Source organism: Nansenia antarctica (genome assembly GCF_963989245.1).
Source record: "Nansenia antarctica genome assembly, chromosome: 1".
Lineage (NCBI taxonomy): Eukaryota > Metazoa > Chordata > Actinopteri > Argentiniformes > Microstomatidae > Nansenia > Nansenia antarctica.
Genome location: NC_137674.1, coordinates 65,085,641 through 65,099,903, shown reverse-complemented (window position 1 = coordinate 65,099,903; position 14,263 = coordinate 65,085,641). Strand labels below are relative to the sequence as shown.

General features: G+C 39.7%; 3 protein-coding genes across 3 annotated transcripts in view; all 3 read right to left on the bottom strand.

Annotated features, from left to right (window-relative positions):
* Nucleotides 1-276: 276 nt before the first annotated feature.
* On the bottom strand, nucleotides 277-2,923 carry tmem18 (transmembrane protein 18). Its single transcript, XM_080547192.1, has 5 exons — nucleotides 2,799-2,923; nucleotides 2,264-2,381; nucleotides 1,950-2,004; nucleotides 1,546-1,639; nucleotides 277-1,108 (listed from the first exon to the last, which is right to left on the bottom strand). The coding sequence occupies exons 1-5, from the start codon at nucleotides 2,889-2,891 to the stop codon at nucleotides 1,010-1,012; spliced, it is 459 nt and encodes a 152-aa protein (XP_080403318.1). The 5' UTR covers nucleotides 2,892-2,923; the 3' UTR covers nucleotides 277-1,009.
* A 2,640-nt stretch (nucleotides 2,924-5,563) lies between these two features.
* Nucleotides 5,564-9,833, bottom strand: LOC308152107 (required for drug-induced death protein 1-like; the record flags this gene model as incomplete). The annotated part of the gene is made up of 2 exons (XM_080525017.1): nucleotides 5,564-5,701; nucleotides 9,528-9,833. The coding sequence occupies 2 exons, from the start codon at nucleotides 9,831-9,833 to the stop codon at nucleotides 5,564-5,566; spliced, it is 444 nt and encodes a 147-aa protein (XP_080381143.1).
* Nucleotides 9,834-11,864: 2,031 nt separating this feature from the next.
* The window catches only part of LOC308152096 (structural maintenance of chromosomes protein 6-like), a gene marked incomplete at both ends in the record, with an annotated part of 30,086 nt that continues 27,687 nt past the window's right edge, over nucleotides 11,865-14,263 (bottom strand). The window contains 4 exons of the mRNA XM_080525006.1: nucleotides 11,865-11,970; nucleotides 12,929-13,026; nucleotides 13,345-13,497; nucleotides 13,661-13,766. Of these exons, the coding sequence (XP_080381132.1) occupies nucleotides 11,865-11,970; nucleotides 12,929-13,026; nucleotides 13,345-13,497; nucleotides 13,661-13,766 (463 nt within the window). The remainder of the gene's footprint in view (nucleotides 11,971-12,928; nucleotides 13,027-13,344; nucleotides 13,498-13,660; nucleotides 13,767-14,263) is intronic.

The following is a 14,263-nucleotide window of genomic DNA, read 5'->3' as shown; positions in this document are numbered from 1 at the left end:
CATAAGACTAACATTTACAATCAGTACATACACTTATACAGTTGCGCAGAACAAGGACCTTTTAAGGAAATAAAACAGAACAAAAGATATCAGATCAAATGGTTTTGATTAGGGGTGGGCATCGACGATCGATAATTGATCGATAAGGATCTTGGTCGATCACAAAATAAAACAAATTTTTTTTTTTTTTTTGTGATCGACCAAATGTTTTATTTTGTGATCGACCAAGATCCTTATCGATCAATTATCGATCGTCGATGCCCACCCCTAGTTTTGATATAATATATATGGATTATTTGGTCCCCTTAGTAAAATATGTCTATGCTGACTGAGTGCCATGAAACAATCGTCATAAATGACAAGATAAGCACATAATATATAACATAACCAAAACAACCTTTAATACCATCATACCCTTCATATCCAGTCCTCATCAGTTAGATCAACAACTGGAATAACAGAAGTGACTTTCAGTCAGAACACAATAATACAATAAAAGTAACCAAAACATTGTGGGGAAATTGCGATTAACCCCTTCAAGTTCCTTTTCTCATACTGCACACATTTATTGTGCAGTTCTGCTACCGATAAAACATTCAGTGAACAAGGGCACCGGTGCCAATCACTCTGTGATGCTTGCTTGTAGTGCTGACTAAAGTGGAGGTGATCCCCAGAATCACTCCCCATCTTTCGCCGTAGACTGAAGACCCAGCTCTTCAGGCTACACCTTAACTGTCCCCACTGAGACATCTACTTACCCTCTACCCCTGTACAGTTTCTCCAGTGTCATTATATATATTTTTTATTTTTTTAAGAAATTCTTCTTTCTTCTAGCATGACGACTGCCAATGGCTCCAGGCCTGAGCATAGATTAGTTTTTCCTGCTATGACTGGTGGATAGATGATTCATTTGCTTAGACAAATATATTTGTTGTAAGTCACTTTGGATAAAGGCGTCTGCTAAACAGCACAGCAGAAATCCCATTGGAAATCCATTAGAAAGGAGAGATCACTCGGTCTTCTTACTCATCTCTCTACGGGCCTTCCTCTTCAGCTGCAGGGTCTTCAGCTCTGTCATGGTGGAGAAGGTCCTGTACACCCACACAGCCTGAAGGACACACACCTTGGACAGTTAACACATACTCAGGACTAGACAAACCTAGGACACCACAGCTGATGCTGCTGCCTCTCCTTTGATATGGTTGAGAAATGGTTTGAGAAATGGTTTGAGAAATGGTTTCACTCATGCAGAAGGGTTTCTGGTTTCTGGATTTCTGGTATTAGGTTTAGTTTGTGCTTTCTTTCTAGTTGGTGTAATGGTTTGTGACATGGGATATGTTTTACTGTGGACCCCAGGAAGAGTAGCTGTTGCTGATAACAGCCCATAGGAAATCTGAATAAACGAATTAACAAAGTTATCTAATCACAGGTTGCATCACTACATCAGCCTACTGGGCCAGTTGGACAACATTATTGCGGTAGTAAATCTAAAATGATAGACTAAATACATAAATAAATGCACTAAAACATATTTAAAAGACTTACCACAATAATCATTGTGTTGCACAAAAGGGGAATGGAAAAGACCAAAGAAATGAACATCCCTTTGGAATCAAAGTACTGGAACTGGGAAAACGACCTGCGAACAAATATAAGACAATGTTTGTTTTGGGTGTTTTGGTGCAATGAACCCCATCTATTGTTGAATGCATTTTTCAGTCTTTCATATTCAAAGAAAACAATCAAATATATTGTTCACAAAAAAGTGTACGGTAATAGAATGTGCATAGTATTACTGTATTTTTGCCATTAATGTCAAGAATGTTTGCATGTGAATTAGCCTGTTAACCGTGATCTAATTTAGTTCAAGGTGCCAACTTAGAGAACTGAAAAAGCTTCCATCAAACTTATCACAACATTCATATGCTGCTGTTGGATTCAAAACTTACTTCCAGTTCATAGCTGCCAGCTCGTTTAGATATTCAGCACTGTACACCATGCAAACTGTGGAGAGAGAGTAAATGATGACGGCCAGTACCTGCTATTCAGAGTATATAACGTGGGCACATAAAGTGGGCACACACATAGGCACAAAGGTAGTCTTTTTTTATTTTCGGCGCTTATTAGGTGAAGTGAGAGAAAGAGAAAATTCGAAAACTGTATTGGACTGGGCCTAAAATACCTTTGTGGCTGCGGTGTTACAATTCAAATTTGAAGGGTAAATGTAAGCACTTTGACAAGATAACTGGATGCTTCCACTTACCCATAACCAGGAACTGACAGATTTGCACCCGGTAGAATCGACATGTAAGGAGAGTCATCAGGAGACAGACAACGTGGAACAGCAGCAGTCCCATCAGCCACGGCTCGGACCACTGCACCTGCAGCCATGACATCAGACAAGCACCATGTGTTATTTACGTGTAGCTAACAATAAAGAGCACATTAGGTTAATAGTATGGTGCGGTAGTATACAGTATAGTACACAAGTAGCCTGTTAACAATATCATCAAGTCGGAGGATCTTGGTTGATCGGATAGCATACAGCTATGCCATGATTGATTTCCCTGTTATAATGACAGCATTGATGTTGTTGTTTTTTGCTTATCAAGCATAACGCCAGTTCCTACCGTATAGTTCACTGAGTTAGCTGCACAACAGCCTGCAGTCAACTCAGTCAACCTGACAGTGTGTACGATGGGGACCGTCTAGCTAAGCTAGCCGAGGTTAGCTTTTGAGGTATGATCATGTGTAGCCGAAGTCGACTGTTACCGTAGATAATAAGAAACCAAACTTACAGACATCAAGAATGTCCATATCGATGTGATTCGTATGTTGCTAAACCCATCGATTGGAATAGAGCTGATATTCTGTACTTTTTGATCGGTCATCTTTACTAAATCTTCCTCTACGTGGAACCAAAACAACTCAAAGGAGGAACCCGGAAGAGCCTTTCCGTCGCAGCAAATGTACGTAATCAGGAGCTAGGATAGGCTGTGGCTGTGTTCGGAATGGAATACTAGCGTGACGTAATTTTGAGTATGTAGTGTGTTCACGCTGCATAGTATGGATGTGTTCGAAATGGCATACTAGCATTCTGCCTACTAGATACTCAATGAGTACTGCATACTGCCTGCTACACTCAATGACATACTGCATACTGCCTAAATTCATATGCCAATAAGTATGGCATTACCAGCAGACTCACTGTTCACAATGAAGTATGCAGCTCAGTATCCCAGAATGCACGTGTGTGTGTGTGTGTGTGTGTGTGTGTGTGTGTGTGTGTGTGTGTGTGTGTGTGTGTGTGTGTGTGTGTGTGTGTGTGTGTGTGTGTGTGTGCGTGCGTGCGTGCGTGCGTGCGTGCGTGCGTGCGTGCGTGTGTGTGTGTGTGTGTGTGTGTGTGTGTGTGTGTGTGTGTGTGTAAAACACAAATAAACTTGGATTTCATGCACTTCAAGTGTGTAATCATGATGATGTAGACATGTCTAAGAATGCATTTCACCATGTACATTCCCAATATAGTGAAAACACCACCGCTCATCCGTGATCAGACTTAGCTGAGGTGCTGCAGCTGATAAGTATCAAATAGAGTGCAAAAAAGCAGCATCCACACACTCAAATCTGTGCAATGAAATGACATGTTAAGAGACAAAAACAGCTTTCAGCCCATGGAGGTAAAGCCTGCAAATGCATTCCAGGATACTGAGCTGCATACTTCAGTGTGAACAGTCTGCTGGTAATGGCATACTTATTGGCATACTTATTATGAATTTAGTAGGCAGTATGCAGTACGTACTCATTGAGTATGTAGTAGGCAGTATGCTAGTTAGTATACCATTTCGAACACAACCATAGAAACCAGTACATCCTCTTGGGGCTGCATCTCAATCGTCTAAATTGGCGTCCTCGTCTTCTTGCCTTGATCTCCTATGATGTGACAGTTGTGCAAGGGACAGGTCACATAAGTTCCTGGAGGGCATTCATGATATATTCCGACCTATTCAGCACAAACAAATATGACTAATTTATGACAACATCAATTCCACTTGTATTTATTAACATACAGTACAAACATCAATTCCCACACAAATAGATATGCATTCAAGCCATAGAAAAGTGAACAATAAAGCAGTATTGTAACTTCAGTAATCAAAATATATATATATATGTATACATTTCAGGGTCAGACAAATAATTCACAGATTCTTTTGAACAGGAGCATGAATAACGAATGACAGATTCACAAGATAAAGTAACACACAATTAAATAATTTTTGATGCAATGATATCTTCTTGAACCCATCTGCATGACAAACTTTGCTTTAACCCCCAACACATTCTAAGACAAATCCCTACCTGTCATTTCTTTCTTAATCATTATTACATACTACATACATATTAAATTACAATAATTTCTATTATGCCAGCATACAGTATGCTACCACCATCTCAGAAAATATAATTATTTTACACACATCAAACTACTCAACTTGCCACTAACACTCAGACACAAAAAAACAACACATCATTTTCATCTCAACAACAAGGCTTGTTTATGAGAAGAAAAAAAAACTCACAGATCTCAATTTAATGATTCATTAAATTCAGAGCTGTTGTTCTGCTCTGAGCAGCGCTTGAGACTTCATCCAGAGAGGGACATGCGCCGCCCTGACTTCCGTTGGTTAGAGCAACGGACTGTCGGCAGGGTGCAAGCTGAGGCCCTCAGCCTTGATTTGGTCCCCTTTCCTGTTATGGTTCCATGCTGCTGAGGCTTTCCTGTTACTAAATCCCTTTGTTAATAAGCTCCTGTCCTGGTTCATTTAGTCTGATGCCATAGAGACTCTGGAAAACACTATGTTCTGATCATTCATGTCATAGAGATTAAACTGTCCTATCCTCTATCTCTATGTGTTTTAGCCTCACAACTTACTTCAGTGTCCCTACTCAGCGTTTCCTTATATGGTAACACACAGGGTGACTAGCTGGTTACTTGATATGAATTGAAAGATTCTAGTTGAAAAAGGCACATGTTATGTAGGAGAAGATAATTCAGAATGTGTAGGGTGCAATAAGTAACTGTGTAATTTAGAGTTTTTAAATATACATGTACAGTATCCAGAGTGATTTTAAAGTATATGCAACATTTCACAAATATATACCAATATATAACATTCCATTCATTTCAGAGTCGGCTGTAAAAGTCACTGTAAAAGTATAAAACATCTGACAAACAATACAATCCTAAATCATGACATCCTTCTGTTGTGCAAAAACACACGAAATAGCAAATCATGTTCTCAGTCTAAAGCTACTACTCCTTTTTAAGAATAAAAAATATCTACATTTAATGTCAGTCTTATAACTCCAAATAAACATGTAATATCTTACAATAAGAAAGTATTGTTTATCAGTATTCTATGGGTTATCTAAATTCATAATGTCAAAACAGAATGCGATCTCTGATTTGAGGAATTTTCTGTGACTCAGTACTAGACTCTTGAGGACAGGGTCAGAGTCAGTGAACAGTGAAAAGGATTATGGGATAATGTGATTGGTCCTCTCAGCCCCTGGCCCTGCCCGCTTGGAACTCTGGGATGAGGGTGGAGGCAGCGGAGAGTGGGGTGGAGTACCCCGCTGCGAAACTGTGAAGACCGAGTATCAAACACTTCCAGCTATAGCGAAGGGCCTTGCCGAAATTCTGCAAGACGTGACAGACAAAGACTGAAGTCAATACAATGATCAAACAAAGCAGTCATCCATAGTCCATGCAAACTTTTCACTACTGTGGTTATTTGTCTTTAATGGATTTTTTAATTATTTCTACAGAGGTTACATGATGTGAGGAAGTGTTTTTGAGTTTCTTCAACACATTTCCATGACAGAACTAGGTACAAAATATGGGATTAAAACATCAAACGCAATTTTAGACAGAGGCAATTTGAAGTAAATCTTCTGCGCCATTCTCAGACAATGGCTGAACAGCAGGGGGAAACTCAACTGCTGATGTCCTTTTTATTCCTCAAACTAAAATAAGCAGTCTTCAGTTCAGGACAATAGGCTTCCATGTTCACTGTTCAGGAAAAGGGCTGGCCACTCGAACGGACCCAGTGTCTGGCTGTGTCAGTGAAGGATGTTCCAAAAACACAAAACAAGTCCCAACTTAAAGAGATAGTTTGAATTCCAAACAACAACATCCTGCCTAATAGTAATATAACCCCCAGAAATTGACTTTTTACAGAGGCTTTTATCCAAAGCGTAATCTAGGGCTAAGTGCCTTACTCAAGGCCACACTAGTGGTGGTGTTCTCAGGTGGGATTTGAACGAATGACCTTCTGAGCACCAGTCCAACTCACTATCCACTAGGTCACCACTACCCCTATATTAACGGTTGTGTTTCTGCATGCACACACGATTCAAATACACGTCCACCAGAGACAGAAAAGCTTGAGGGGTCCACACCCCTAGAACATCCCTGGCCATTACAACATGTTTGTATACAAACCAAGGGTTATGTAGGACACTCCATTTTAGCAAGCGCTTTTCGGGACCAAAGTATTTGTAAATAAAATATTTATTTCAAGGGATCTCATTCCCTGATGGCTAACAATGAAACACAGTCAACCATAAGGAAACTTTAACCATAAGGAAGCTCACAAACAAAGAGGCAGTTAACACTGCCAAACACCCCTGTCATTCTCTAACAATAACATCTGAGGTTTGACAGAGTGCCCAATTGGCATTGCATGGTTATTCTGTTTACTGTAAATTCATGTAGTTATTCATTGATAAACTTTATTTGAAACTTGATTAAAAAGGGTTGTCTTTTATGACTTAATTGTTTGATTGTTCGATTTACAGTAAGACCTCCTCACATTTGTGTTTTTACCAAGATCCAAAGCGGTTTCAATAAAATCACAACTTAATAAACCTTCCTTGGACTTTATAGGCTCAAATGGAACAAGATAGTGTCAATATAAAGAGAGACACGTCACCAAAATCAGGTTGACGATAGAGTGATTAGATTAGATTACATTAGATTCAACTTTATTGTCACTGCAGAGTACAAGTATCAGACAACAAAATGCAGTTTAGCATCTAACCAGAAGTCCAAATAGTGATATAAGAACATGATATAAAAACATGATATAAAACATGACAATGATAGTGATAAGGATTGGCAGACTCGTTGTGATATTGGCAGATATTTTCCCAGTTATTGTATCCCCAAGAGTAACATGTGAGTGGGCAGTAAAACTGGAACTCTTTTAAGCAGATCAACACTGATAAAGCCAGGAGGAAATGCCACGGGAGTAACTATCATTAATCACCTGGAAGTACCTTAACAATAACAAAACCGGCCTTTCTGTAGAAACAATAAAGTCGTGAGAGAAGGAGACTGTTTTTGCCTACATCCCTGGTGTAGAGGGATCCAGAGAAGTATTTCAGGCAATGGGTGACAGTCTGTCTGGCAACGCTATTATGTTTTTGGCTAATCGTTACTATTCCCTATGGGCTTATCTTAGCTGCAGTACACATCGGAGAGAGTGGAGCGGTGACACTACACCAAAGCTTTAGGGATCGAGTAGGGCCAAAGCTCTTTAGTGAATCAATGGGCTTAGTCTAGCTGGGTAATTCACCAGTGACTGTCTGAGCCTAGTTGAGTTGGGCCAGTGAGCCCACACAGGACTCAGAGAGAGTGTTGGCCCACTTACTGTACATGAGAGAGGCTACTCTCCTATTCCAAGCATACTAAAGCTGCAACAAAAACAGGACAACCTGCAAAGACTATGTACTGTACACATGGAAATGGTTGGGATTAACTTTTGTTAATTCTAAAGATATTGAAAATGTTTCATTTATAATATCAGTTGGTTTATTTATTTTTGGTATTTAAATAGTGGATGTACTGTATATTTTGCCTTGAGTAGTTTTAGTCCAATAGTGAAAGGATGACTACTTTTAGAAAAATAGACAACGATAGTTTTGTTCAAATACAACATATTCTGAGAACAGTTAGAATACAGTTTTCCCAATCTCCTTTGTTATGAATGAATTATCTTTATTGTCATTGTAACAGGTACAACGAAAAGCCCTAGGTGCTAACAATCAACACAGTCCTAAGATAATAAAAAACAAGAATGAGACATAAATAGACATAAATAGGGGGGATATAAAAACAAGTGATCGGTAGGAATCTGAGAATGTATCTGTTATGTAAACGTATATACATATGAAATGGCCTATTCACAGGGGGGTATATAGACAGGGGGGAGTTAGCATGTAACTATCATTCAGTGATTCCCCTTTAACCCTGAACATTAACAAGATGTTTGCCCACAGCAGAGAAGACAAAAACAGGTGAGTTCTTGGAAGTAGTACACATCTGGAGAGTGGTCAAACATATTGTTTATGGTTTATGAGATAGAGATCAGACATGGTTGATTGATTGCATTTGGCTTATAGTTCACACAGTGTCATGTCTCAATTGAATCACAGAAACAAGGAGATTATGAGAATTTAAATCATGGAGATTATGACAATTTAAATAGCAATCTGAGATAAACTAATCATCAAAAGTAACGATCCAGAGATATAAGGAAAACATTTCTAAAATGCAATCTTCTGCGAAATCTATTGTATCATTTAAATCATTACATTGTGGTCATTACATTTCAAAATGATCTTGATTTTGTGGTTGTGATTGTTATAATTGATGTTACACATCAGTTTATATGACCAAACATACATACAGTGCTGCTTGAAAGAATGTGAACCCCTTGGGCAATTATAGATTATTTTAGTTTTTACCATGAAATCTTTATTTAATCAGAACCTTAAATAAAGTAATTTTTTTCCATATGTTGGTTTAGAGAGAATCATGCGTGTAGTAGGAAAACTAAATTATAAAGAAATTAGTGCAGGTGCAAAAATAAGTGAACCTCTTCAGTCAATAGCTTGTGGCACCTCCATTAGCAGCGATAACTTGGAGTAAACGTCTCGTATAGCCACTAATCAGTCTCTGACATCTGTTTTGAGATATTTTTGCCCACTCCAACTGGTTCTGATTAAATAAAGATTTCATGGTAAAAACTGAAGAAATCTATAATTGCACAAGGGGTTCACATACTTTCAAACATGTATTTGGTCATATAACTGCAGAAATAATCTTTAAATTAAATTTGATGGATTGTGCTGTATTAAGGGAGCGGTTTACTACTTACACAGACATGTTAAATGTTAACACATGGGAATGGGGTACAGACCTGGGGTTTGTATGGTTGAAAGAAGTATCTGCAAATTCAACATTGTCGTTACATTTTTTTTTCTGATGTGTCAGGCAAAGGGGGATATTACAGAGTAATTATTACATACTGTACATTTGACTTTCAAAGACACGATAGGTCACAGGATAAATAAATGTCCATGAGAATTGACCAAAACCTTTGCAGGCCATTAAACAAATAAACACATATGAGAGATGAATGAAACAGTGGGAGAGTGACGTTTTTCATACTGCAACCTACCTTCTTGACTTTCTTGTATGTTTCTTTCTTCTTGTTTTTCTTTTCTTCTTTCGCTCTTTCCCTTGCCTCATCCTCCTCAATTAGGGGCTCATACCTCTCCGGTAAAAAGGCGAAATGAACCTCTCTGTAAAACGTCTCTTTCTTCTTGTTCCCATTCTCTACCTGTGAGCCATCGCCAGGTGCAGTGCTCCCCAGCCGTTCCGAACTGTCTACCTGTCGCTGATACCTTGCTCCTCCTGCGTGCGTCTCACCTGACAATTCTGTGTTGCCATCAAATAACCTCGATACGACTGATTTGGGCTTCATTTTGGTGAGGGTCAGGTGGTTGCTGGCGTTCTGTGCTGCAGTGCTGGAATGAGAAGTGCCACTTCCTGAGGGATGTTGTCAACTGAAGTTATGTGCGTGAATGAGCGTGCATTCCAATGGACTGGTCTTATGCGCTAGTAGGATTTGGCACAGTGCCCTTAAAGCCACAGTCCGTCATGTTCACAATTATAGGGAAACTCAATTTAATACATATACTAGGCCTACATCTTGATTTTTATGAAGAATATGACTTACTTTATGATAGCCACAATACCAAGGACTGGTTGCCAAAAAAAACATGTTGTCAAAATGAGATGATTTAAAGTAGCCTAATTATTTAGCCTCAAATTATATTTAGAAAAGTTTATGTCATTCCTTGAGCACTGCAATGTCAGAGATCAAAACAGGCAGACAGGAAGGCAGGCAGGCAAGCAGACAGACAGACAGGCAGGTGTTCTGTTTGGTGTGGCTTTAAAGAAGAAGATTCTCTTATTGTGTTAAAAAATCTGTAATTTGCAACCCCAAATTTGTATGCACTTTGTATATTGATGAGCTGAATACAAATGTGCCTCCCCTCCCTTCAGTCCAGTAGATAAGAGCCTAAAAAATACCTCATTGTTCACTTTTGAAAGTATGCATGAAAATCAGCACATTATGTATCATTTTTCACACTGAACAAAATCTGATAGTGCCAATTTAGCCTGACCTTTTTGGAGCCTGCAGCACCACCTAGAGGTTAAAGCCAGAATATAAATGCATACAGCTTAAAAATTATAAATATTTACATTTGTGTTCCAATTTGGTATAAGAACCACTGGGAGAAGTGCTACCCTCACCACTTTCTCAGTGACCAGGACCAGCCTGGGATCGTTAGTTCTATCTATTCTAAAAAAACACCCATCATGTCTTTGAGATGTAGTAGGCTAATTGAATGGTGTTTATCCTAGTGGAATTGTTATGAGCAAAAGGGAACGGTACCTCCATCAAAAACCTCATCCCAACCTCCTTCTTCGTCTGCCCCATCCCTCTCCTTTCCCCTCCCCAACTTCCTTTGCTTTCACAGGTCAGGGGGCGTGTGTGTGGGCCAGACTCGGGCCCGCATGGAGCTTCCTCTTCTTTGCCGGCCTCACGCAACACTTCTCCTTCCAATTTCCCATCGGAATGACAGACGATGATGTGGCCCTCTCCGGGGGGTTTAGCCTCATCCCCCAACCCATCGATGTGCTGGCCATGCCAAGTTCCTATGACACCTAGGCAATCTATTTTTTATAAATAAATAAAAATGTTAACACTGAAAAGTATGTTTAATTTGATCCTGAAAAACAGCATCTGAAATTCTTGAAATTGCTCATCTCTGTATGAATGAAACTTGCTGCTATGCTTGCTGCCATTGTTTTTTTTTTAAAGTTGTTTTTTTTCTGAGTGGGTCCCACTTTCATTTTATTGACAGATATAGTAGAGATTTAGACAGGAAGGATGGGTGAGAGAGAGAGGAGGGATGACATGCAGGATATGTCCCCGGCCGGAATCGAACCGGGGACCCTGCGGTTACATGGTCAACGCTTAACCCGCTACGCCACCTAAGCGCCCCAGCTGCCATTGTAATTCATGATGGTAAGGTCATTTCAAAACAAGTTGCGCAACAATTTATTTATGATGCAATTTTCAATATAAAAATAAGAAATAAATAATAATTAACAGAGAAAGCATTTACAAAAGGAACAAAAGCATACTGTGCTTTTCATGCAGTTAAATGCATTTACAGGCATCTGCTGTACACAAAAAAACTGTACATAAACCCTATGGTAGTAATAAAACTAAATTAGACTACGGCATTAGGGGAAACACTGCACAAATACAACTAGGTAATTGTAATCATCAACGTTACACACCTGTTATACACGTTATAAATCTGCTGTACACAAAAAACTGTACATAAACCCTATGGTAGTAATAAAACTAAATTAGACTACGGCATTAGGGGAAACACTGTGCACAAATACAACTATATACATCAACGTTATACGTTCTTCAGTCTTCCTCTTCCTGGTTCCTCTGGCCAAATGGCAGTGTGGTTTGACCACGGTCAGGGTCTTTCAGGCGGAGGATTCGGATCATGTTGTTCACTGGGAGTGAACTAGGGGAAGACAAACCAGCCATTTAACCACATTTTGCTAAATGAGCCTAGCTACATTGTGCTCTCATGCTAAATTAGTCTAGTTACATAATGCTCTTATGCTAAATTAGCTTAGCTAAACAATGCCCTTATGCTAAATAAGCCTATCTACATTGTGCTCTCATGCTAAATTAGCCTAGCAAAATTGTGCTCTCATGCTAAATTAGCCTAGCTAAACAATACCCTTATGCTAAATTAGCCTAGCTACATTGTGCTGTCATGCTAAATTAGCCTAGCTAAACAATGCCCTCATGCTAAATTAGCCTAGCTACACCCCAGATATGGATCTTCTTGATGTTAAAATATATAATTGTTTACATTCTTTAACTTCTTTGAGGCAATTCAAAACCCAAAATTGTCAAGAGATGTGATGACAGAAGAAAAACAAACAAACAAATGTACCGTATTTTCCGGACTATAAGTCACACTTTTTTTCATAGTTTTACATTACCGTCTACAGCCGCGAGAGGGCGCTCTGGGCTTGTGACAACTATATGCTGCTCCTGTACCACTGAAGAAATTAACTGAAACATTAACGGGAGCTTGGTGAACTTGTTTACTGGTAACTTGCTTGTTGGACTAGCTGGCTTGTTATGTTAATTTAGCCTATTCAGCCTCCCAGGTATGTTCTTTATGCTATTGTGTAGCTGAATAACTGTTAATGTGTCACGTTAACATACCGGACACCTATTCAGCCTGTTGTTCTGTGTGCTATTGTGTAGTTGAATAACTTGCTTTTCCAGATTAAATGTCTGTTCTTGGTCTTGGATTTTGTGAAATACATTTCTAAATAAATGCGACTTATAGTCCAGTGCGACTTATATGTGTTTTTTTCTTCATGGCGTATTTTTTACTGGTGCGGCTTATACTCCGGAGCGATTTATAGTCCGGAAAATACGGTAATGGGACGTGACAGTACCTCATGGTTTGCGGGGTGAGGAATATGAACTGGCGGAAGGACTGGCTGTTGGCGATCTTCAGCATCATGTCCATGGATATCCTCCGGTTCACCATGTCCTAAAAAGTGCCAAAGACACTTTAGATCAGTTACATTAGATCAGATTCAACTTTATTGTCATTGATTACAAGTACCAGACAACGAAATGCAGTTTAGCATCTAACCAGAAGTGCAAATAGTGATATAAGAACAGTGATAGGTACAGTATGGCAGTTTAGAGGTATACACAGTTATGAGCTATGTACAGTTAATTACAGTTACAGTCAGTTAGTCCCATTTCAAATGTAGTCACATACTTTTCTCACAAATATACGCTAACACAAGATAAATGGGTCAAGACTTAAAAGCCAGTTAATTTCATGAATGTAAAATGTCACCATGTAGACGTCAAATTCATCAAGGCAGCGGAAGGGGGCTTCGGCGATGGCCCAAAGGGAGAGGACGAAACAGACAGTGGAGAAGGAGCGTTCTCCTCCGGACAGGGACCGCATGTCACTCAAGGCCGCCTTGTCACCTTGACCTGGCTGGACCTGAGAGAGAGAGAAAGGGAGGGAGGGAGCGGGAGAGTGAAGAGAAGGAGTTTATTTAGTGATCTATGTATAGAGAGGGAGAGAGATCTATCCATCTATCTATATATATAGTTCATAAACTGTAGGCTGGCAAATACATGAAGGAGCTGTGGCTTGTCCTTACCGAGATGGTCATGGTTTCATTATGGTGGTCGAACACCATGCTTCCTGTGTAGCCTCTCTGTGACAGCATGTTGTCAAAGTAATACTTAGCGCGACATGACAGGTACCTGGAGAGAGGCGAGCCACAATTGAATTCAATATCAAATTCAAATTTGATACAGGACCTTATGCTTGCCTGCAGCACCACCCAGTGACCTCTACGAGACTGTTATGCGCTTTTTACACTTTTGTGACGACCTGAACCGCTTGGCTCTGCTCAGTTTAACTTAGCTTGGGTTCAGCAGTAGGGTTGGGTACCGAAAACCGGTAACGGTATGGTACCGCTTACTTTACATTCGGTACCTACCGAATCGAATTGCAACAGAGATTTTGGTTCCTCGTTTCGGTTCCTCTCTCTCGCCCCCTGGTGTCCGAAACGGACGTTACATGCAACAGTCAACCGCCCGTTAAAATTCCACTCAGTGCGTGTAGTGGTGAGGAGCTGAGCAGTTGAGTGACAAAGAGTTGTGCCTCAGCAATAAAAAAGTAAAAAGCTGTTTAATGTTGTCGACCGTGTTATTATATAGCTACAGTGTTTCCTCTATGGGCCGCCACAAATAAGTTT

Excerpts from the sequence above, each read along its gene's own strand:
- tmem18 (XM_080547192.1), bottom strand. The coding sequence starts at position 2,891 with ATGACCGATCAAAAAGTACAGAATATCAGCTCTATTCCAATCGATGGG. Across the intron at positions 2,005-2,263 it reads CTGTCAGTTCCTGGTTATGG|TTTGCATGGTGTACAGTGCT; the intron begins GTAAGTGGAAGC and ends CTCTCTCCACAG. Across the intron at positions 1,640-1,949 it reads CTGGCAGCTATGAACTGGAA|GTCGTTTTCCCAGTTCCAGT; the intron begins GTAAGTTTTGAA and ends ATTTGTTCGCAG.